Source organism: Phyllostomus hastatus, unplaced genomic scaffold (genome assembly GCF_019186645.2).
Source record: "Phyllostomus hastatus isolate PE091 unplaced genomic scaffold, TTU_PhHast_1.1 phas_contig_40, whole genome shotgun sequence".
Lineage (NCBI taxonomy): Eukaryota > Metazoa > Chordata > Mammalia > Chiroptera > Phyllostomidae > Phyllostomus > Phyllostomus hastatus.
In genome coordinates, this window is record NW_025333872.1 from 84,107,950 (window position 1) to 84,132,969 (window position 25,020).

General features: G+C 44.1%; 1 protein-coding gene across 6 annotated transcripts in view; it reads left to right on the forward strand.

Moving 5' to 3' along the window:
- The window catches only part of UTRN (utrophin), a 453,043-nt gene that overhangs the window by 37,177 nt on the left and 390,846 nt on the right, over positions 1-25,020 (forward strand). The window contains exon 1 of one of the 6 annotated variants that reach the window (XM_045842805.1): positions 626-809. The exons of 3 other annotated variants lie outside the window; for them this stretch is intronic. In XM_045842805.1, coding sequence (XP_045698761.1) covers positions 740-809 — 70 coding nt within the window. In that variant the 5' untranslated portion in view covers positions 626-739. Of the gene's footprint in view, positions 1-625; positions 810-13,039; positions 13,410-25,020 lie in introns of those variants that run through there. 2 more of the 6 variants (XM_045842806.1, XM_045842801.1) reach the window with 2 other exon arrangements.

The following is a 25,020-nucleotide window of genomic DNA, read 5'->3' on the forward strand; positions in this document are numbered from 1 at the left end:
GTGCAGGCCCTGAGCAGGGCGGGCCTTGACCTACGGCAAACCTGAGTGAGCACAGTGGTGGGGCGCCGGGTGAGCAGTGGGCTGGGCGTTGAGGTGGACAGAAAGGCGCGGTTTGCCCTCCACTCAGTCGTATTTTTAATCCTGGTTGAAGAGGCACAGTTTACCTTTCAGTGTGACCGCATGTGACTTTTAGGGTATTAATGGATGGCTCCCTAAGAGCTTTAGAGATTGGTTTGGAATACATAGGTTGAAAAATTGTTTGTAAAATTTATGACAACAAGCTTTCTTGTGAGAGCTGGAAACTTAGGCACGTTTAAAAACTTGTTTATATCCTACACATTTTTGCCCACCCACGTTTTCATTAGGCTCCAGTGGAAGGAAAACCTAAGAAGTGAGGAAATGCTTGGTTTCTCTGGATTCTAAGCAATTCGAACAGCAAAAAATGCATGCCTCAAGGTTCCTAGGTAGATCAGTCCTGTCATACGTCTGAATTTTAAAGTGACAGGCCCCCCAGCCTGGCAGAGGCTCAGAGGGAGTGGACCAGGATTGGGCTGTGCAGAGGCTGGAATGTCACCAGTCTGGTCGGGGCGGTTGGGAGGGACTGCTCTCTCTACCATTCCCATACTGTTGGGCCTTGTTTTTCCATCTGACTCCATCCAGCCGAGTGGTAGGTACATACCTTTTTGACTTAAGAAAACATGCATGGTCGGTTTGTGGATCCTAACCGCCTCGGGAGGACATGCTGAGCCAGCACGAGAGGAGAGTGGCGCCTGAGTCCGCACCTGGAGTCGTCAGAGAGTCGCAGGCAGGTAAAGAAGGCTTGCTTACAGTGTTCTGGTTACTTCGCCGTTTGCCCATCGGTGGTAGAAAGGAGACGGAGGCATGACTCAGGGAGCCAAGACTTAGTGCTGAGCAACAGATTCTAAATGATTTTGTCCTCTGGGTGACCTTCGAGTTTAAAACAACAAAAACAAAAATGTTTTTCCTTGATAACCTGATGCAAATGATAAATTACTTGTGAAACACCTTACAATGTCAGTCCTTAATGACGTTTTAGAAATGTGGTTTGCTCTAGGACAGGGTGACTGTCACCCTCAGAGCCTCGCACAGGGCCTGGCCCTGAGTGCGTGCTTGTCCAGTGTGAATGCGTCTGTGCCGGTGTCCCACGAAACTCTTGTGACAATTACTGTCACTCCTCTGTGATGCAGGACGATTTCCCCCAAAGTGTTCGCTGTGTGAAAATCCTATGGGGTTGGGAAACATCCTGTCCCCCAAACAGTGAACGGGTGAATGAGTTCTACCACAGTGCTGTTCCAAGTCCCCAGCACCGAGTATTGAATTAGCATTGGTGGCGCTCCTGCCTTTATTTAATCTGTCCATTCCTCTTGGTGTGTTCACTCACTCACTTGTCATTTCTTGCATGTCTGCTGGTGCCAAGTTCCATAATAGATTGCTGGGAAACAGAGACAAATAAGGCAAGATCCCTGCTTCTAGGCCCTTGAACACAGCGATTCCGTCATGTGTGGCAGGAGGTATGACATTGGCATGTACTAGGTGCTGTGGGATTTACTCCTGGTTAGGAGGGATTAACTCCTGGAGGTTTGTTCTTCCTTGGAGGGTCACGGAATGTTTCCCAGAGGAGTGAACTTTGAAGTGGCAGAGAGAGTGGAAGGGAGGGATTCCAGGCTGAGGGGAAAGTGTGTGTAAAGGCAAAGGCATGTTGAGTGAGTCACATGGTGAGATGCCGTTTGCACATTTACAATGGGCCTCCTCTCTCTCAGCTGGTCCCCCATCTGTGGCGGGCCTGTAGCTCCAGGAACAACCTTTTTAGAGGCACTTTTCTCTGCCCAGAATATCTGACCCCTAGCACTTGGCTAGCCCTTTCTACCTTTCTGGGATTGGGCTTGGGAGTTAATTGCACCTCATTGGAGATGCCTGGTTCACAGCTCACCTGACGTAGATTTCCTGCTGCTGTCTCTTGCCACCTGACCTGTTGCTTGCTTCAGCACAACTGTCGTAATGCAGCTTGCTTTTTTCACCTTGTTATTGATAGGTCGTTAGTCTGTGATCTCTGTAAGGGTAGGGATCAAAATTTTCTACTTCACCCCTGTCCGTAGTGCCTGGCATAGCCCCTGGCCTGTAGGGAAGATTGAGCCTTTTGAATGGGTGAATGAATGAGTGAATGAATGAATGAACGAATGAAAAGATGTCATTTATTTATTTAAGATTTTATTTATTTATTTTTAGTGAGAGGGGAAGGGTGGGAGAAAGAGGGAAAGATCAATGTGTGGTTGCCTCTCACACACCCCCTAGTGGGGACCTGGTCTGCAACCCAGGCATGTGCCCTGGACTGGGATTTGAACTGGTGATCCTTTGGTTTGCAGGCCTGTGCTCAATCCACAGAGCTATACCAGCCAGGGTGAAAAGATGTCATTTTAAAAAATGAAAGTATTCTTGAGAGATTTGCTATTCCAGTTTATCCTGTGAAGTTTGAGGTAATTCTTAACTAGGCACTTAGGACCTCAGCTAAGAATTTTATTCAAGACCTTTGGGTATTACCTGAACGTGGAAGAAAAGGGGGAGTTATTTTGGATCTTGGATGGAAGGACTTGCAAAACCTAAGGATTCCTTAAATTGAATACACAGGGATGAGAGAAATTCTACTGGGGATACTTAATATTGTTATAAACAAAGGAGAAATTCATGATTTTAATGAAAATTGAGTAAAGAGTAACCTTGTTTTTTATTGTAATTTTATAAAATTATTTACTATATTTTTATTTGTACTTCTTTTTTCTCTGACACCTCTTGTTAATTTTGATGATTTATTTTTATCTGCTCTGAAACCTTATTTTTATGATTCATATCATGTAAACCTTTAGCTGATATTAATCAGTGATGTTCTCACACTGAAATTTTTTTTATTTAACACAGTATTAATCTGAAAGAAGTCTTCATCTATGGGCACATTTTCATCGCCATGTTCGCCCACTCCTTCTGTCAGTTTTCATAGCTCATAACTTTCCCCTCCAGCTTACCCACACACATTTTTCTTATCCTTGTCACATGCACTATACGACATTTTCTATGAGATATAATCAGTGGATTATTTTTATCATGTTGAAAAGATTGTACCACAAAATTTATTTTGTAAGCTATATACAAAAACGGCAGGTGGAAAATGTTATGTGAAACTGGAAGGAAGGAAAACCTAAAGGTGGAGTGCTCAAGTGATTGTGGGCATTTTCCCCATTTGGTCTCCTCCAAGTGAGAATTCCCTGCCGAGATCTCCTAATCCCAAAAGGCCTCAGCCGGGGGCATCTCCTGGCATCTCCTGTTGTTGGCTCTCAACTCCAACCTTTTGTTCTCTTCCTGCAGAAGTGGGAAAAGTATAAACTATCCTGAAGGTAGGATTTTTGTTGACCTTTATTTGTGAAGACAACTTTTTGTTTGCCTGCTTGTTCATTTCATTCATTCGTTCAGTAAATATTTATTGCCTGTCTCCTACGTGCCAGGCATTATACTTACTAGTTACTAGGTATTAAAATTGTTTTGGATGACCAACATTTAAAGTATTTTAGAGTAAAGTGTTTTAGGAAAGGCCCATGTAAAAGAAGTCATGTGTCAACAGAGAAATATTGTTTGGTTTGTTTGCTAAAGATTTTTTTCTTTCACACAAAATTGCTATTGGCAAAAACGTGATGATTTGCACTTCTGACATCATCGCTAATGTTGAGTTTCTGGGCTGCAGAGGTGAAAGATGTTTTGAGGGTCATTATTTCACCGGAATGCTGCACCTGTTGCTGGCTATTCTTGCATATGAAATTCAGAACCTAGAGTCACTTGCTTTCATTTCCTTTTCCTGCCCTCTTTCCGGTGTGGAGGGGGTCAGGTTAATCACTCATGCATTGAGTAAACCACCTCTGTTCCTTCAGGGCTGTGACTTTAATGCCCTCGGGGATGGAAGTGTGGTGCTCCTTTTTTCCTTCTCTCGCTGAGGGACTCCCATCCGACTGGCCTCCAGGTTCTGAGGCGTGTGTCAGTGGCCAAGTTTGGGACTGCAGTGGGGCGGGCGAGTTGGGACTGGGTTCTGCAGCTGCTGCTACCTGATACCTGGAACCTCCTGCTGTTGAGGAACATGCGTTTCCTCTTGGTGTCATCTGATTTTTGGCTGTGACTCTGAGGAAGAGAGGAAGTCTTGCACCACAGTATCATTTACTTTCAGGAAAATACGTTTGCAGTGTCAGGGCTTCATGCTGGTTCAGGCGGTGCTGTTGAGAGCCAGGGAGCTGCTCTGGAGGGCCCTCGAGAGGGAGCCAGGGGGGCTGATGGGCCCGGAGCTGGGAGCCGGTCCTGAGGTTCAGAACACCCACGGCACGGATTTGTGTCTCAGTCTGTGTTAACAAACCTCGGTTACCTCATTTTTCAAATGGGCCTTGAGGTATTGACAGAGCTTAACTTGTAAGGATTTTGCAGGCACCAATGAAAGTAATTGTGAAAGAACTTTCAAGTTCAGAGGTCCCTAAACTTGGTCAGTTTTTACCGACCAAAGTACACACTGATGTTCCAATGGGATCAGTGGTAGTTCCAGCATGCTGCTGAATTATGGGCAACTTCCAGGAAGTTATTTTAGTCCAACATTTCCAATTCCAAACTAAGTTTGTTACATTGGCCTTATTTATACTTTTATAGGTGGCGTTAGTCACGGAAGTTCTCCAGAGGAGAACATTTCATGGGAAGTGGAGCTTTGTGTGAACCGGCACATACATGGTCCCAGCCTGTGAATTCCAGGAGAGCTCGGCCTCCGGCAGGAGCCGCCCTGGAATAAGAGGGCCTGGCTTTGACTTCCCCTCATTTCTAGACCACTGGTTTCTCCTTTGTACCTTCTCTGTGACCTGCTTGGAATGCTGCAGTGGTGGGCCGTCGTTAGCTTTCTCGCCTTCTGTGGTGTTCACTGCACCTCTTTCCGCTCCTTGTTTTTTTTTTGGCTCCAGGCTGTCTCAGGGCTTCCGGCTGGTTCCTGAGCCGGTGATGGTGAGTGCCACGCCACTGCAGCAGGGGCCTTGCGTCCCTCTGCCTGGCCTGGGCACTGGTTCTGCTCACGGTTCTGCATGGAAGCCGGTAGGCGCTCAGTCAGCCAAGCGGTCAGCTGGCTGGCTCTCACTGGCGCTCCCTTCTGGGCCCAGGAAGCTTGTCGTTCAGTCCCATGGCTCAGATTTGTGAGGGACAACCATTACTTACATTGTCTGTTCCTCACCCGGTTACCCCCTGGAAACTAGGCCATCGTTTTGGAAATCCTGGGACTGAGTTAAGTGGGATACTCCTGGTCAGTTCCTTAGCATCGGTTCTGCCTAGTTATTGCCCGGACCCTTCCTGTTCTCCTGGCCTCAGCCTTCCGTTGTCACAAGTAGGTGGTTATGCCTCGTTTTCAGGTTGAGAGAGATGACACACGGCTGGGTGGGAGGACTTTCGTGTGGTATCCGCTGTAGGCTGGGTATGCAGATGACTCACACCTGTTAACAACACCCCTGTCTTGCGAGCGGCCACACCTTCAGATGTGCTTCAGGGCAGACGGGCTCCACAGGAAAGACGCTAAACTGAGCTCACTGCTGCAGGTGACCACAGGCCAGAAACGCATGAGCGGCCCATTTGGATCCACAGCCCGTGTGCCCTATGGCACACTTAGATCCTTTCTCCCACTAGATGGTTTTATTGCTAAAAACGAAGAATTACTACACCTTCCCATGATGCTTGAGGTTCCAAGACCCTCCAGAAACTGGAGAAGTTTTCCTCGTGAAGCCAGCAGTTGCACCTCAGGGAAGCTCACCTGCTCCACAGCCCAGCAGGATGCCACTGTTCCTGCCTCTGCTTTTATAGCACTTCTACTTCCAAATTGTTCCTTTCGTATTCCCAAAAGTGCCCCTCCTGCCTGGCTCCCCTTTCGGCAGCATTGGCGGTGCTGAGTTTGCATTAGAGCTGTTGCTTTTTTTAAAATTTACTTTTTTAGAGAGAGGGGAAGGGAGGGAGAAAGAGAGAGAGAAACCTCAGTGTGTGAGAGTTACATGGTTGCCTCTCACACATCCCCAACTGAACACCTGGCTGGCAACCCAGGCCTGTGCCCTGACTGGGAATTGAACCGGTGACCTTTCTTTTCGTAGGCTAGCACTCAGTCCACTGAACCACACCAGCCAGGGCTGCTACTTTTGATGTTGCTCCTGTCACAGACCCTGCCACCTCTGTTCTGCGTCAGGTGGGCCTGCCGCATGCTCTGTGCTCTGTGGGTGTGAGCGCTGGCTGGGCTCCTCTCACTGTCCCGGTCCTCTGTGACATCTGTGCTGACGTCTTCCACATCATCCCATCTCTCTTCTTTCAGTAACTGTTCACTTACTAAGTCTTACAACGAGCCAGGCACTGTGCCAAGGGGTGGCAATGCAAAGGTCAGTGAGCCAAGATGATGTTCATTTTCACCTGATTGATAAAAACAGAACAATGTAGGAAATCCAGAAAAACCACCACCTGTTTTTCTTTTTAATAATGTTTTAAAAATGCCTCTTTTTAAGAGCATTCGTGTTTTATTCATCTTTTAATGTCTCTGTAAATACTATTCCTGGCCCCTGAAGAATCCTGCAATGACCTTCTTTCTGTGCCAGTGAGATGTTTGCAGCTGGAGTGGCTGTCCCAGGGACCCTTGCCATTAGCAGCCGGCACTGCAGGGGTGCTCCAGGGCTCTGGCAGATTGGATCTGGGCATCTACAAAGTGGTGGCATCACCTGGCAGCCACGTAGTGTCAGTTCCTTCTACCACAAACCCGTTAGTCACTGGGCGCCACACCAGTGGGTTCCAGGCAGTTGGTAGTCTGTTTGGAAGCAGTTTGGCCGGTGAGACACCATGCACACACATTGCTGGGAGAGGAAGGCCTCCCCGGGAGGGACCCCAGGCTCCCTGCTCCGAGCCCTCCTCGCCTCATCTGGTGGAGGGAGAGGATGTTTGCACTTACGGCCTCTCTGTGCCTGCCCATGAAGGGATTCGGTGATGCTGTTCTTTCCCTCTTTAGCTTACTCCTGCTGTGCAGTTTTCCTGAGATGATTGTAAGAAAGGTTATAATTGTATCTTGAAATACAACTTCTAGGAATTTCACTTTTAATTTACCATTCCATGGTGGAGTCTTTGTTTGCGCATTAGAAAATAAAAACAATCATACTTAAAATATGATTTCTTTCCTCTCATTGGCATGTTTCTTAAAGTCTGCATCTGAGGTCAGCTTCTCTGTGGTTTTGGGTAAATTCCAAACTCTTCGATGGTGGGGATTTTTGTTTAACTCAAATGTAATTTTGTGGATCATCATGTCATTCGGTTGCATTAATAGACTAATATGGAAACAAAGGCAGGATTTCAGATTTTATTTATATCTCTGGGCCTTGGAGAAACAGTCTCATGAGAAATCACTCAGCCCATGAAATACCATCTTTGACATTACTTTTTTGGGTTTGCCTGTTTTTAGAAAAGTTTTCCTGGCTTTTGCTTTTTGTAATTGTTTTAACCGTATCAACAGCAGTATAGTGAATATTTCTGGACATGTGTTGTTAAAATCATGAGAAAAAATCCTTTTTATGTCAACAAGGGGGGTTTTGTTAATATCGTGGTAGTAACATTAGTTAACATGGTCAAGAACTAAAATAGAATTTCCTAGCTAGAGAAAAATGAGTTAAAACTCCCAACATCCTCTTTGAACACTGGAGAAGTTGTAGTCTGAACAATAGTTACTTTCATGAGAATATTAAAGAGAATGAATTATATTGGGAGAACATTAATGATGGGGACTCTGTCCCTTTCGTTTTCGTGTCCTCCTTGGGTGCAATGCCGTAGGGACGGTCTCTGCAGTCAGGGAGTTGGCTCAGGGGGGAGAGCTTTGTGACCGTCATGAAGATCAGCTGCAGCTCCATCCTTGCATGTGAAATCTTTAAGGGTTTTGAAGCCAGGGAATTGTAGGTGTTTTAGAAAGATTACTTACTCTGCAGGCTCCGTGAGGTGAGGTGGGGTGGGGGGGTTGGAGTGGGGAGAGCCGAGAGAGAGAGAGAGAGAGAGAGAGAGAGAGAGAGAGAGAGAGAGAGGGAGAGAGAGAGAGAGAGAGGGGGGTTGCCGGTTATTTTGCCGGGAGGGGGAGTGGCAAGGGATGTGGTGAAGGAGGCAGGCGATGGAAGAGGCCATGGATCTCATGAGTACAGTCCAGGACCCCTCACTTGAAGTTCTACACAGTAGCCAAAAAGAGCTCTGAAAAACGAAAGGCCTTTTCTTTGTAATTCATTTGGTCATAAAACCTGAGTGTGGCCCGAACTCATTTTGTGGCAGTGTTTGACCTGAACTGCTAGGATGCTTTTACAATCTTTATTTATCTCATGTAACATTCATAAAGTAACACATATTTGCCTCAGATGTATTTATATATTTAATTAGGGGAAATTTCCCCTATTAGTTAATTAGTTAGGGGTCTCACTGTTCTTTGTTTTAATGTAATAGATGGCTTGTGTGCTCTGGAACTCTCTCAGATGGGAGAAGTTGTGATTTGGGAACACGTCTGGCTCAAGGATTTTGGACAGGGGCTTGTGGAACTGTTTGCGCTGTGTTTACAGGATAAGGTCGACAAGACTGACGGATTAGATGTGGGGAGAATTGTGGAAGAAAAGAACGTTTCTAGCCTGGAAGACTCAATGGTCAATGATGATGCTTCCTCACTAGCAGGAAAAGAAATACCTTTTGGGGCTCCAAAATGTTCATTACATAGTGAAGGACTTACTGGAAAGGACGTGTCCTGGGTTTTTGAGGAGTTGCTTGTATACAGGATCTCGGACTGAATCGTGATCCAGGAAAAGGGGGCTAGTTATAGAACTTCGAATAAGGTTTGCAGCGCAGTTCATAGCATTGCGTCGGTGCTAATCTGCTGGGTTTGATGATCGCACTCCGTTATGTAAAGGTGGTGGCACTGGGCGAGCTCGGTGGAGGGAACATGAGAACTCCGTGTACTATTTTTACAACTTTTTGGGTAAATCTAAAATTATTTCAAGTTTTAAGAAATGAGAAAAAAAACATTGCTTGTTATACCAGGAAATGGCATCATCTATGCTGCTTTTAAGTAAGAGAATATCTGTTAACAGGAGTGTGGTTTTCTTGGAGAATTTGAAGTAAAAAAATACAGGCCCAGTAAAATTTTCACTTAGGTCTCCACCTCCTTCCTATTTTTTTTAAAGCTGACCTTGTTTTTATCGTGAGATTAATTTATATTTTCTGATCTGAGGGAAATGCCGTAAGTGCACGTTGTACTTTAAGTGCAGATGGAAGGGTTACCAAACAAAGCCAGCAGTGTCTGGAGTGTTCAGTTCACGGGAGGTGCTGGAATTCCAGCGTTCCCTTGCACACACGTGGGCTCCTGGTGGTGGTGGATTCGGTTTGTCTCTAGCTTCTGTCTGCTGCCCTGCAGGGTTAGATGTAGGTTCATTAGTTAGGACTGACAGTTATAATTAGATGTTCAAAGGCTTCAAAGCCAAGAGGGCTTGCAGATAACAGAAAGTAGGAAAGAGTGTGTGCCTTTCACAGCCAAAGGTGGCTCCACTGGTCTCAGCTGTGGGCGTGTCTCCCGGTGGAGAGGGGATTAGTCTCCAAATGACTTTAATTCTCTCTCTGTCTCTCCTACACCACCTTCAGTGGTTTCAACTGATCTGTTCCGTAATTCTCTCTCCAGTCCAATCCTTTCTTCCCTTTTCGGTGAGAGTAGACCTAGGCGGGCAGCCAGTTACTACTACTGTTGAGCTAGAATGGAGCTAGTGGTATGGACCAAATTTGATTACTGCTGTCAGCACCAGATTGAACAAGAAAGTGAGTACCCCGCACAGGTCCTTGCAACATAAATAGCCTATTGATTTCACAAGAACTCGAAACGAGGCCACCGTGTAATGGAGAAGAATCTGGATAGAGACGGGGTTCTGACATTACAGAGCAGTTTTTAAAAAGTGCCCTCCTGTTAGATCTTCTTAGAAGGACCTTCAGATAACTTTGATAAACTGATTGTTGCTTTTGATCGTCTTCACAGTCAAGTATGTGCAGCAACTTCAGTGAAGGCTTCGTCCTCCCATCTGTTCAACAGTTGGCCTTCCCCGGGAGGATCCGGTTCAGAAGTTACACTGGTTGACACAGACCATATTTGCTCCTGAGCTTCGGTGACATTTCCACTTAGCTTAATATGAATGTCTTAGGCATTTCCCACAATGGAAAGTTCTGTTCGACATAGGAAAGTTCAGGGGTCAGTCTCATAGTCAGCCATATGCCAAGAAATAACAAAAACAAAGGATTACATGGCGCAGCCTTGGGACATGGAAAAATTCTTGGAAGATGGATGAGTCATATTATTAGTACATGTTGCAAGGTCTGAGGTCTTATATTGGGAAAGAAAGAGAAGAGTTGTTACTTTATAAAGCATATAGCCTTTTTTTGTGTGGTTTCGTTTTGCCTTGCTTTATGTAGATTTTACTCTGTTCAGTATTTTTAAAGAGTAAAAAATTAAAATCCTAAAACAAGGTAGTTTAGGAAAAAGATAATTAATTATATGAATTTGTTCAAACACCATAAGTTCTGAAAAAAGTGATAATTCCTCTGAATTAGCTTGAATTAGATTAAATAGTCCCTTAGAATTAACAAAAAAAGATGATCCCTTCGAATTAGATTATATTAGATGTTTTGAATTGGATAATGCCTTTGAATTAGAAGAATTACCACTTCTTGCAATATCGTATTTTTAAAAGGGAAGGAGGAGTCCTGATTTGTTGTCTCCTTCGGCTACCTTCAGGATTTTTGAGATCTTCAATCTTGAATCACGTCTGATCTCTAGAATTCATTCCTATAAAGTGGTGCTGAGTGGGTACTGGACATATGAGGGGAAACACTCTGTAAAGTATATGATTGCGTAACCACTCTGCTTCCTATAAATAATTATGGCCACTCACTTATAAAAGGCTGCTTTTTCATTGGGCCTGTTTCTGTTTAAGAAGAAGATACATGCAGAAAGGCAGGTAGAAAGAACTGTTTTGTAATTGATCGAGATGTCATATTTCCATTGAGAATTTCATCTTCTCATGATTTTCTTAAGCAGCCCTGTGGTAGAGCAAGAAGGGCTAACTGCTTTGCAGCTTTTTAGCAGAGATGTCAATCTGAAAGTCAGCAACATTCACCAGGAGCTGGTATGGATCCACGCAACTCCACTGAAATTATTTTATGCCTGTTTGGAAATAGCCAGTATTAAAGCTGGGCATCTTTGAGGTCTTGCTTCAGCACTGTAGCCAGTATCTGTTGTTCTGTATTTTGAGTGTTTGGCCCTGCCTATAAATATGGAAACATTTTTGGGTTACTGGTAATAATTGGGTTTTGATAACCATCGGGGAACTACAGATCAAACCACAGTGAGATGCTACTTCATACCCACTAGGTTGGCTACTATAATAAAGAAGACAGGTAGTGAGTACATGTGGCCGAGGAGGATGTGGAGAAACCGGAATCTTCATGCACCGGTAGTGGGAGCAAGAGGTGGTGCGGCCACTTTGGAAAACGGCCTGGCAGTTTGTCTAGAGGTTCAGCACAGAATTGCTATGTGGTCCAACAGTTCTACTCCTGGGTGCATGTACCCTAGGTAAACGAAGACGTACGACAGTGTATAAAGTTGTGCACAAATGCTCATAGCAGCATTATTCATAACCAAAAGGTAGGAGCAACCCAAATATCCACCAACTGGTGAATGAATAACTAAAATGAGGGATGTTATTACAATGAAATGTCATCCAGCCATAAAAAGGAATGAGGTACCGACGCAGGCCACAACATGGATGGGCCTTGAAAACATTGTGTGCTAAGTGAGAAAAAAAAGACTGTGTACATATATGATGATTTCATTTATATGAAATGCACAGAAGAGACAAATCAATAGACTGAGTGTAGATTTCTGTGGTTGCCCAGGATGGCGGGGGGCGGGGGGAGTGGGAGGAGGAAATGGAACATGACAGGTTTTGGGGGTGAGAAAAATGTTCTAATATTGATTGTGGTGATGGATGCACAACTCTCTGAATGAATGAATAATCACCGAATTATACACTCAAAATGGGTTAATTGCATACAATGTGAATTATAAGTCAACCAAGCTGCTACCAAAAAAAAAAAAAGGGCTGTGGTTGTGTGATGTAATGTGTATCACTGGGCTTCTTTCTCTTCTCCCAAGACTCCTAGGAGACAGGTGGGGTCGCTGCTCCCATTTTGCAGATTTGGAGACGGAGGCTTAGAGTGAGTCTTCTGAGAGTCATACAGCTGCTAGTCTAGGCAAAATACACAGATAAGTCGGAGGAGAGTGGGGCCAGTGATTGGCTGGTTCTCTTTTCTATCCCTCAGCCAGGAGGGGTAGGGAGGGCCATGGCTCTTAATCCAAACCGGTGTGTCCCCTGATGAAGGCACATATCCCCTGAAAATCTTTGCTTATAGGTAGAAAATGTCTGTTTCAAAGCAGAGGCCAAAACGAGTGAGAATAGGAATAGGAAAACTGGTGAGGCCAAATGGGTGATGATTTCTCTTGCTAATTTTAGGTGTTTGGATAACTCTATAGGTGACAGCCAAGAGAACAAGGCACAGACAGAACATAGAACAGCCTGGAGATATTAGTCAAAATTGTTACCTCTTACCTTAGAATTCTGTGTGGTTAATTTTTTTCCAGAATAGCAATTTGTAAGAAATTAAGAGGAAATTATTTTGACTTTTATTTCCCCAAGATATATATGCATATTAAAGTAAAATAACAAGTCCAGTTTATTCTTTGAAGTGCAGTTAATATGTAACCAAACTCTTCAGCCCAGCTGTATACCCAGAGCCAAAGCGTCTATTTATACACGAAGTGGGTAGAGAGGTGGGTGGAGGTGTCCCTTACCAGGAGCTGATGCTGTCAAAACAGGAAGCAAAGTTATGATCTCTTTGTAGTAGATCAGAAACATTCAAAAGGTGCTTAGTTGTGACAATTAATAAAGCAAAACAAAACAAAAACTAAAAAAAAAAGAAAAGGAAAGAAACCATACAAAAACCCAACCCCAAGTGACCTAAGGCGTTTCACTAACTGCGAAGTGTGACTTCCTGTCTGTATTCAGAGGAGACCCGGGCCAGGTTCAGTCAGATCCTCTCATGGGAAAAAGAAAAGCTACCCCGACACAGGACATCCCAGTGTGCAGTTCGCAGGCTGCTTTTGTTGTCCACTTCCTCTGCATCTTGTTCCTCGTCATTTGAGCAAATGTAGGTGATGAGCGGCTCGGCAGCCCCTGCATTTCGCTGGAAAAAGTGCAGATTTGATTTGCCAGGGCAAGGAGCTCGCCGGGCTCACAAGCAGCTGGCAGGTAAGTTTGTCAATGTGCAGGACTCCCTCCCTGCCCGTGAGGTTTTGAAAAGGGGATGTCAGAAAGGGCATGGCTCTCTCAGCCCAATTTGTTAAGGAACACAGTCGCAGAAGGCAGGGCTTTGCTGGGGAGGGAGCAGCCTGGCCAGTTCCTCCCGAGGGCACATCTGTTTGTTGTAGACTCTGAATAGTGGGGACCAGCACAGTCTTCTTCATCCTTCTCTTCAGAATGTGCTAGTGTGTCATGGATTAGCCATTTTTTGGAGAAAGCCCTCAAGGAAACATGCATTTGTTGTGACAAGTGTGTTTCACTTTACCTCCCTGTATTTTCAAAGCAGTCTCTTGTGCGTTGACTGTTCACTGCTGTACAGAAAGTTTCCTCTGCTGCTGCATTGTGATAGAGCTCAGCCCGTTTGCATTTGCTTGTGCCGGCAAAAAAGATTTTACTTGGAAAATGGATAGTTTAGAGCCAACAAAGGGGAGAGTGGGACGTTTGCCCTTCTGGGGGGGAGTGTAAATGGAGGGGTTTTTGTTTGCATGCAGTCTTGTCCTGGAGAAGCAGCAGTGCTCAACTTGGCATTCGATGTGGTCCTGCACTTTTTTGTCACTGGAGTTCACTTCCAAGGAGACCTAGTTTTCTTGGTCAGTTCAGACGTCCCTGTTTTGTTTAATGTAGACGTATGTTCATGTACTGGCCATAGAAGCTTTCTGAAAACAAAACAAAACAAAACAAAACAAACAAGGGATGTGTTTTATTTGACCTTATATGTCATGCTTGAATATTGTCACTATGGGAAACTTTTAGGTTGGTTAGAATGTCTTAAAAACTTTTCTTTCCTTTGGAATTACCCTTTCCCTCTTAATGTTTCCCTTCCTACTAAGTCATATAAATGAGGTGGGCATGCTTGTGGGCAGTGTCTCTGTGGCGCACACTTGAAATGAAATAATTGGAGTGGCCCGCATTTTCCTTGTAAATTTACTTTCTATGCCACTGGTGATCAGTGTGCTGTGGTTCTCTTCATGGGGCGTTAACTTTTCTCTCTTATTTAAAGAACGATGTGGTCTCAACAGAAAGTTAAAATACCTTTCAGGGACCTGAGTTAAAACCCCTGTGCATGGGAGTAGCAGTTACCGCATTGTGGCTTTTCAAGGATACTCTGTAACTCTCACTTAATTCTCTTTCTTTCCCTGTCATTCATAGTCTGTAGTCTGCTAGTGTGTGTCTTATTGTCTTGCTACAAAGGGTCTCAGGTAACTCTGGTGGCCGAAATCAGAAGGTAATTAAAAGAAAAAATACAGATAAGCCTTTGAATAGTAATCAAATTTTCAAGCAAGTAGACTGCAGCTTTAAACATGAATTCTCATCCAATTAGACTTCTTTCCTGCCTTCTGACCAGTCCAAAGGCTTTAGGAAAATAGCCATTGAAAAAAATACTTCAGGATATGTTATTTTAACAAAAATAGAAAACAAATTCTACAAGGGCCTGGGCGTCTTCCTCATCGGCTCTTATTGAACTGAATATTTCCTTGTATCTCCAGAGTAGATCTCTTTGGTGGTTCTGTTAGATGTAAAGATATAAAAATATGTTTTTATGGGTAGTATTATTTCCTTGTAATACATGTCTTTTTTTTAGTCTTCCAATCAGTCTCCGTTATAGATTCAACTCTGGGATGAGCCCTTTATTTACAGACCTCAGGTGAGGCAGAAAGTGAAACCATAAGTGTTATACATTAAACTTTTGACAGTGCAGAGGTTGATATTTCAAATGACTCTTGCAGAGACGAACCGGAATGATAAGACAAGTAATAAAATAGAATAGATTGAAAAGGCATTATTTGCTCTTAATTAGTCTTGCAGTGTTATTTTTGAAACTGTCAGCCCTTTGCTCCTGTGTTGTCATCTGGAATGTGGAATGCTAATTTGCTGCATTTGCCTCACAGCTTCCCCACTGAGAGATGACAGGGAAAAATTGACCCTAAACTTGTGTTCAATATTTTCTTCCCTGTTCTTTATCTTGCTGTGTACAAATGACCAAATGTTAAAAATAACGTGATAGAGGGAGACTAAAGTTTAAAACAAAAACAGGCTTGAAAAGGCGAGATGGAAAGTTGTCTGAAGGCGTCACAGGACCTGCAGGCATCACAGGACCTGCAGGCATGCGCTCGTGCACACATGATTTATGTCTGGAGGTCGCCCTGCGTGGGAGGCCAGCTCTGGGAGGCCCTGCTTTTCTGGCCATCCTTCCTGCTTATCTTGTCTGCTGACGGCACTCCGTGCCAGCCGTTTCCTTTCTAGATGGGCAGATTAAACTCTTCCCAACCCTGGCTGCGCATTAGAATCCTTAAAGTGCTACAGGCCCACACCCACAGATCCTGCAGTGATTGGACTGAGGCCTGACCACGAAGCTTTGCAAAAATATCCCAGTGATCCTTGTGTGGATCCAAGGTGGAGGAGCCCAGGGGAGAGCTCCTCAGTCCCTACCAGACTGCAAGCTCCACGAGGAGGTGGACAGGAAGGAGCTTCTGTCACTGTGGTGCCCAGCACCTAACTGTGCACCTGGCATGCAGGAAGGCCCAGTATTTGCTTGCAGAATTGGTGAATAAATGCCTCTGAGCACCAGGAGGGCTGGCAGAGGGTTAGAGCTCTTAAGTCCCGGTCTGTGCTGGTGTGGGAAGAGTATGTCATCTGAGACTGAGGCCTGTCTGAAGGTCAGCTGTCATTTGGGAAGCTCTGACAGGAGTTGTAGGGGAACAGGCAAAGCTCAGGGTACGCTGAGCAGACATCTCAGCAGAGGCAAGGCTCCGGGTTGGCAGTGTCTTCGTGAAGCAAGGCAGGTTGGGAGCTTGGAGATGAAAATTTCATCAGGGCCTTGGGTGTGAATGTGTGTGAATGTGGCGGGGGGGAGGGGGGGGGCTGTGCCATGGCGAGTTTGAAAGGAAGGAGTGTGGTTATCTTTGGCAGATATGGGGGGCTGCCTGGTCCGGCAGTGGACTGTGTAAGAACAAAGGAACACCGAATTTAGATCCGAGTGTGGTGTTTGTCTGGACGAACTTCTCAGGGCTTTGGGATCTTTAGCTGATCTTAATGTTTATAAAAAAGCGATTTTGTGGTTAGGAAGAAGAGGTAGAATATAATTTGTCGAGGCTGGAGAGAAAATTATTAGGTTGGGAGAAGGGTAGAGCCAGAGTGATTCATTTGAAACAAAAGAATTTGGGGAATCCTGACGAGAAACATAATTAATATTGTATTGAACTGTTGGTCAAAGGCTGGGCCTGGGTCTCAGACCCCCCTGCAATGCACTGTGGACGCGCTTACCTTCTGCCAGCAGGCTTCTCCAGGAGGTCACGGTCAGGATTAGTGATGTAACACATTGTAAAGCAGCTTGGAAGTTCCAGGCAAATAGTTCAAGGAATAATCAATTCTGTAAAAATTATCAAACTTTAGTCAGCTGATAAGGAGCTTTGCCTGGAAATAGGAAATCAAATATGTTACTCATTGTGGTACTTAGCGTGTACATCTCGCCTGAAGCTGTATATTTAACCATCCCTCTGTAGTGGTGTTTTCCCTTGGCATTGCTTGACAGGCTCGCTCATGATGCGGATCCTGGGTCCCTTCCAAGTTTTCCTCGGGTTCTCTGACCCCTCGTTACAGGGCACCATGTGCTTCCCGTTCTGACCGTTCGCAAATCCGGGATTTGGTTGGAGCGCCACTGGACGGACCGGTGTGCCCGCGAGATAGGATAGGATCGGGCAGTGACTCCTCGCTCTTACCCACGCTGTTGACCTTGATTTGAAGAGTTCAGTGAACTGGCAGCTCAAGTCGTTTTTTTCCCACTGAACTGGAACTTTTATTGTTTTGCAGAGGAAGATGAGTCATAGCCCAGTTTTACCATTGTGCCGAAGTGAAATCTTAATCTAGGACTCAGGGAGCACAGGTCAAACTTTGTGTTTAAATCAGAGTGTTGAAATTTGGATCGCGGGCAAGAATTGGTGTGGTCCCCTCGGTGGGGTTGCTCTCAAGGCAAAGAAGCGTTTTATTTGCAATAAATTTTTGACCCTCAGTCTAACTTTTAACAATGTATTTGGAATATCTTTAAAGAATACCGTAAATAATCAGGTCCCTTCTTAAAAGACTGTGTACAAAGTGGAAAATTCTCTCTCTGCCTCCATCATTACTGCTAACGGCTTTATTGGTTCCACCAGCCCTTTCTTCTGTGAATGTACAAATGTACAGCTTTATAGCTAAGGTCCCTCAAGCATAGTTTTTCCTTCTGAAACAAAGTTGAAACCGTCCTGAAGTAGTGGCATCCCATTTTTAAAATTATTAGAAATAAGGATCTGCGTACACACACATTAGTTCGTTTGGGTAATTGATGGTGCAAATAGACTTTTATTGTTAGATGGATATCCACAAAGAGTAGAGAGATGAAAAGTAGAATATAATTGTTTGAACTTGAATTTTTTTACCTGTGCAATTGAAATTTTCTGTATCTGTTTATTAGCTGTTTTGACAAATTCTTCAGTGAATTGCCCTTGTATATACACTGTACATTTTCTTCTGCTGTTTGAACCTTTGGCTTTCAAACTGTTAACGATTCTGAAAGAAATTCCTACAAAATGGCCAATTTTGAATGATAACTTATTTGAATTTCTTTTGAGTTCTAAACCAGGTAACTTTCATCGGAACAGATCATTGAGGCGGAGGTTTGAATCTTTAGGTTTAAATTCTGTGTTTTCTCTTTCTCTGTTGGTTAGTATGGCAGCTGCCATGGTCCCCGATGATGCTGAAACTGGTCATCACAGAGCTGCCCTCAACTCTCTTATTCAACTTTCATATTCTGATAAATTATTTTCAAAGGGATAGCAAATCCCAGAATTAGTTATAAAATAGCTGCTTTCCACGTCATCTGTGGAATAAGTTACAATAAGCAGGAAGAGACTGACTGACAGCCTGAGTGTCCGTTTCCTCGCTTGCAGAAAGGAGACAAGGGGGCTGTTGCAGGTCTTCAGCGGTGTGCGCCTGAAACCCCCTGCACAGAACTTGGCACTAGGCAGAAAGGGTTGCAGTCAGTGGTGGCTGTTTTTGTTGGTGGAGACTTTTAAGTTAATGCAGGAAAAAGACTACAGCTTAGACACTAAATGAAGATATTAGCTTAAATGTGGCTCCACATGCACCGTCATGCTGAAAATGGACATTTGTCCTCATCCCTCATCCAGACTCCTTAGTGCTTGTTCACATCAAAGCACTGAGGCTGTAATTCTGTGCTGGGCTCATTTAACCACAGGTCCAGTGCGTGGCAAGAAATATATAGAGCTGTACCGGACAGCAAATGGCCTGCAGTTGCTTGGAGAATATTTCTGTGGCGTGGTGCCTGAAATGTTCTGCTGGTTTCAAAGTTCACTTTCATTTGTCCAGAAAGGTTTTTATTGTTTGCAAGCAGAGGGAAAGGGCACACAGCCTCCCATATGACTCTGTGCTGTGTGACCTGTTTGCCTTTTGGTGCCTTATATACAAAGCTTTATTTAGTCTGCAGAGAGGATTATTACTCCAAATAAGGGGGAACTGTCCTAATGGCCTGGACACATGATTTCAGTTTAGTGCCACTGATTCAGATGCTGTGAGAGGCTGGGCTGCACTGCAGTTGTAAGATAGGCATCTTGCGCGAATTCTTCCAGGTCACTTGCACATTATCAATGGAAACACCTCATCAGATAGCCATGCCCTTGGCTCTCCGAGAAACAGCCCCTCCCACCACACCAACACTGACCCTTTTCTTCTGGCACGGCCGGGCCTGAGCTGGGAACCTGCTGCCAGACTGAGTCTCCTGGCTTCTGACCTGGCCTATTTTCTTTTTCAACTCTTGGATTCTGTGCCTTTGGCTTCTGTGGCCACTCTTAGGCAAGAACTTCCTTTCTGGTGTTGGTAGTTCCTGGACTGTGTATGACAGAAGAAATTTACTTCCCCAGGAGAGTCACTTTCTCCCTGGGTATCTCTGACCCACCCATGCAGTCCGGTGTCTGACAATACTCCATGAGCTGTTTAGTTAGTTTTTAATAAATATTTATAGTCTTACTCTGAGTGACCAGATTTACAGGAGGAAGAGGAAAAGTATAGTTTGTGCGTGTCTGTGTGTGTGGCAGTGATTTATGGGATATTTGGGAATAGGGGAGAAAGAACTCATGAAATGAAAGTACTTATATTTTATCTCTGCCCTTGCAAATTCTGTAAAATAACTAGTACATTCTATCTTCATTCACAGGCATGGTTTGTAAACCAGGCTGCATTTCACAGGGATGGATTTTAAACGGGGAGTTATGGGTGCTTTGCAAGTGGGTAGAGAAAACAGTTCTCATTTTCCTCCTCCATGTCCCACTGGACGGACCCTTCTTATCTGTTTACCTACTTCCTCCCCATTTCTTCTGCTGTTATGAAGAGAATCTTCTGTTTTACGATGGAAATTTATTTTGTGGCTAAATGAGCGTTGCCCTGTTGAAACAAGAGTCCTTGAGACTGCATTCCGTGGACCCTGAATTTGCTGCCAGGCCCTTATGCTGCAAAATTTCTCTGAGTCATAAAATCTAAATAAAAGTGCAAGGTGTAGAAGGTAAATCTGCCCCTTGATTACTGTAATAAAGAATTGACATTTACTTCCCATAATTTGGAAGTCATTCAGTAGGTGATATTTGCCTGGTGTTTTATGATGAACAATTCCAATCATCTTGGGTTTGTATTAGGAAGAAAGTAAGCATTGATTTCCCTGAACTTTTCTAAAATTTCTCATCTCTCTATTCCTTAAAAGAGTAGTGCTCAGTTTTCTGCCAATCTCAGCTGTGCCACACTTGGCTAAGAATTAGAAGTAAGGGGGAAGCATGGAGCCCAAAATAGATGATTTAGAGAATGCTCATCGAGACCTGTTGTTTTCTAAGTCCTGTTATAGTTGTTGGGATGTTTGACATCTGTTTTTCTTAAAAATTATTTTTATTTATTTATTTTTTTTAGAGAGGGAAGGGGGGTGAGAGAGAGAGAGAGAGAGAGAGAGAGAGAAACATCAATGTGCAGTTGCTGGGGGCCATGGCCTGCAACCCAGGCATGTGCCCTGACTGGGAATCGAACCTGCGATGCTTTGGTTGACATCTGGTTTTTAATTTAACGATTCGACTCACTGGCAACCCACACCACTGTGTGTGCCCTGCGGATTGCACGTAGGTTATGAGGGACATTTGTCCTTTGGTTTGTGCAGTGTGGGGACATCAGTGAGGCAGGCGCTTAGGTCCTCATTCAGTGACTGTTTTCTTCACATGCAAGGTACTCAATTTCAAGGTCTAGGGCAGTTGTGAGAAGGGTAGCAGGCACGCATGCCGTTGAACATGGACCCAGTGGCAGTAATGGCACAGGCTGGTAGTGGAAGAGGTGGAGAAACGGAGAACAGAAGGCTCTGCAAAGAAGGCTGGAGCCCTAGCAGCCTGGGCCACACGACACTGTGTTTTGCTACTCGGGAAAGGAACAATTGGAAACAACCATTAGCCACTGTATGAGCTGTGAAGAGCCTGTGAAAAACTCTTCCAGGGAAATGACTAGCAAGGGAGGGAAGGCAGGGTAGTTTTCTGGGCTGCAGCGTCCCCTCAGGCTCTAGCATCCTGTTTGCATATTTTGTCGGACCAACTGAACGAAAACAAAGCCCCTTTCTCTGGCCCTGGAGTGTCCCGATTTGGGCTGGGGCTGGAACTCTGTAGCTGGCATTCAGTTTCCTCGGGAGTCACGGTAAATGTTCTCGGGACTGAGCCGTTCCTGCTGCAAGCAGGGTGTGTCCCATGGTTTGTTCTGCTATTAGATCATCACCAGTGCGCTCCTACGGTTGGTCAGTACACCGTTTCCAGGAATCCGTTGCTTACCTCTCCGGATAGAGAGCGTTAGAAGATCCTGTTGCTGCTCTCAGAAGTGCTTTACAGGGCGGGGCAAGAGTAGGTTTACAGTTGCGAGTGCAGGAAACCCAGTTATAATGTATTATTATTTATTAATTATTGTATTGTTTTCCATACAAACAATTGTAGACCTACTTTTGCCCACTCTGTATACATATTTGCTACTAATTTTTATTACTGTTACCTTCCTTCATTTCAGTTGTTTATTTGCAGTCCGTTAAAAACATGCAGCGAAAAAAGACACATCAGGATGCCTTTGTATAGTAAAACCACCACATGGATTGAAAATAAGGTTACATTTACTTTATTCACAATTTTTCAGGGACACACGCATATGGTAGGAAGACATGTGAGCTCCATCTTCGAAGGAGATTTTTCTGCTTCCTCACTTGGGCCTCACTTGGGCCTCACCTGTTACCATAGCTGGTGGGTGTGGGGCTTGGAGACCATCTGCTCCTCCGTCTCCGTGGCACCAGCCTGTAGCCTGCTTTGAGCTGATCGAGGCTCAGCCGGAGCGGGAGCCTGTACTTTGGGTCGTGCCAAATTCCCTTGATTTCCCTGTGATGATAGGTTATTAGTGTCCTGATCCCTGTCATTTGTTGCGTTAATCTGCGCCCCGGGGATCTCAGAAGATCACAGCATTTTGTTTTCAGTGACCTCATTTTTAAGTATATGCTCGGGGCAGGTGAGACTAAACGAGAGACATTTAAGTCCGACAATTTAATATCTACAAGTAGTGTTCTGTATTTACCGTTCCTGCGCATTCCTCTTCAGCGTTTTAGAAACAAGTGCTTAAAATGTTTAAGCAGACGTTGCCCTGTTCTTTATTCTAAGGTATCCATTTTTTTTTATTAACAAGATATGGGCTTATTTGTTTAATCCTCAAATCCACGAGGACAGAATATTCCGTGGGACATGGGATCTGACGAAATCCCTCACGTGCGAATCGTTGATCGCAGGGCTTCCTGTGGAAATTCTGGCAGCCTTTTTTCTTTTTTCCCTTTTGTAGACACTCAGCAGTTTTGGCAAACATTTGTCAATATTGGTTGATTACTTACAAAAGTATTATTTAAAATGTTTAAATATGAGCTTAAAAATTAAGTGTAGTAACTTAAAATTATTTGCAATATGAGATCTTCTTGGTTACATCATTGTTACGTTTACTCAGACAACGTAACAAATGGGCTTCAAAAGGCAGGTCTGACATCCCGTGTAGCATACGTGATCAGCTCAGCGCTGTAGTGCGGGGACAGGAGGAAGGGGAGAGCCTGTCCCCCCTCCCCCCATTTTGTTCCCAAACGTGCTTGGGCTTTGGAGTCAGACTGCTTCCATTTCATTCAGGGGTTTCCATTACTATCTGTGTGTAATCTAGGCAACTTGCTTAATTTGAAGTGCCTATGACCTTTTGTGAAAAATGGGGACCATAAAGATATTTACCTCTAATGGAGATTGTGGGGATTAGATTACATATTAATCCATGCAAGAAGCATTCAATGCATACTGCTAATTATAGCAATATAGTAAGGTCATTACCACTGATATTTCTACTATTATTAATACTTTTAAAGTAATATTTTGAACTATCTTGTATAACAGATCTGCTCAAGTGAATTAGACTTCACTGAATTGAAATTTGATTCTTCTTTTCCATTCTCTTTAGGTGATAGCGAGCCATGAAATAGCTAAAAGGTAGAAAGAAAGATTTAAAATCTAGTTGATTTATTCTTACACTGCACAGTAGTATTAGGACTTTAGAATTTAAAACACTAGATTTGCCACTGTTCCCTGGAAATCCATATTTCGAATTTCTTGATATTAAATATCTTCTTAGCCTGTTTATATTTTCATTGTTAAAATAAGATATTCCTTACTTCAATAAAATTTCATTCTTTGAAGAAAATTCAAAATGTCTTCATTGTTGAGTGTTTTTTTGCTTTTAAAAGCCACATTAATATCAGAGAATATTAGAGAAGAAAAAAATATCCATTTCTATTTCTGCCATCTTAACACTATAGTAACTCTCATGTCTTATTTTTCCATTTAGGGTCTACATTTATATTTTAAAATGATTATAATTATGTAATCCTTTTAATCTTTTTGTCCTGGTTATTTTAGTTTTATATGCTCTCATAAGTACTCTTCATATTTCTGTTGGGTAGTTACACTGTGATTTGTTTAACTCTTTCCCTGTTTTGGGGGATTTAGCTTATTTCTAGTATTTCAACATTATGGGTAATAGCGCAGTGAAAAATGTTCTTTATTGGTCTGTGTAATGGAGATAAGAAGAATAAGAATTACTGTAGGGTTTTTGTGAGGACGATGTAAGTGAGCAGCTACGAAGCAAGGCCTCCCAACCACGGCACCACTGCCATGTCGGGCCAGGCCAGTCCTTGCCGTGGGCGCTGTCTTGTGCGTGGTCGGTGCTTCACAGCATCCCCGGCCTCTGCCCGCCAGGTCTGACAGACAGACACGTCTCCAGACCTTGCTAAGTGTCTCCTGGGAGGCACCCTCGCTCCTGGTGGCAACCGTGCCTAGTTGAGAACCGGTGATACGTGAAACGTTTAGAACAGTCTGGTGATACTCTAGCAAGTGTTACGTAAATATTTTCTATTGCTCTCGTTGCTGTTGGTGTCGCTCTCCACTTCAGTTATTTATTTCTGATAAGTTCCTGGAATCAGAATCTTTGGGTGTGGCGGTTTAGTTGTTGGGTTTCTGAATGTGTTACTCAATGCTCTCCAGGACGGCGCTAAGCTTGATGCCACCAGCTGTGTAGAAGTATGTCGCTGTCTTTGAGATCTGGCCGGTATTCAGTTTGAGTGCTGTGCATTGTTTTATTTTCAATTTCTGTAACTACCAGGCAGGACAGGCATTTCCTATTATTCTTTATTTGTATGGTCATATCTGAAGATTTAATAGTCACCTTTGTTGTGTTACCCTTTTTCAAATTTGTTTTGTTTTTTTCGTTATCTACTATTTGAAGTTGAAAAGCCATACTCTCAGTAATCAAGCCTGTGTGAAATTGCTTGACCTTAAAAACATCCACATTAGACATTGCTGAGGTCCTTTCAGATTACTATGTTTTATCCAAACAGCCCTTTGCTGTTTCAGAATAAGACACAGTAATTGACCCATAATATGAGACCTTTCAGGATTAAAAGATAAAGTTACCTCCTCTTTTTTTTCTTTTTGGAGGGTAATTTTGTGGAAAAGCATTGAACTTTGTATTTTGTGATATGGGTCACTTAATAAACGTGGGTGCCCTGGTTTACCCTCCCAGAGATAATTCCAATCCTGGCTGCCCCTGAGGCCCTACCCATGAGCACTGTTGCCAGCACGTCAAGTCCTGGGGACTCCCGCTGCAGGAGCTGCATTCCTTTGCCGGAGGGAGTTCTCTGTCTGGAAAAACTCCTGCCCAGGTCAGGCAGGAAGTGCCAGCTCCCGGCTGCCCACGACCAGAGACCGCTGTGGTATACAGTAGTGCCTCTAGCTCTCTTGCATCTCCATGAGCTGCCTGTGAGATGAGTGCTTTACACCGTTTCTCCGAGTTCCCACTTGCGTTTTGACTCAGTGATAATGTGTTCGCAAATGACCCTAAGACAGGAAAGGCAAAGGCCACCTTGCCTTTCCTGTCTTAGTGCTTCATTCCCCATGGGTATTTTGTGGAGTCACCTCCAAAATAAATCACTTAC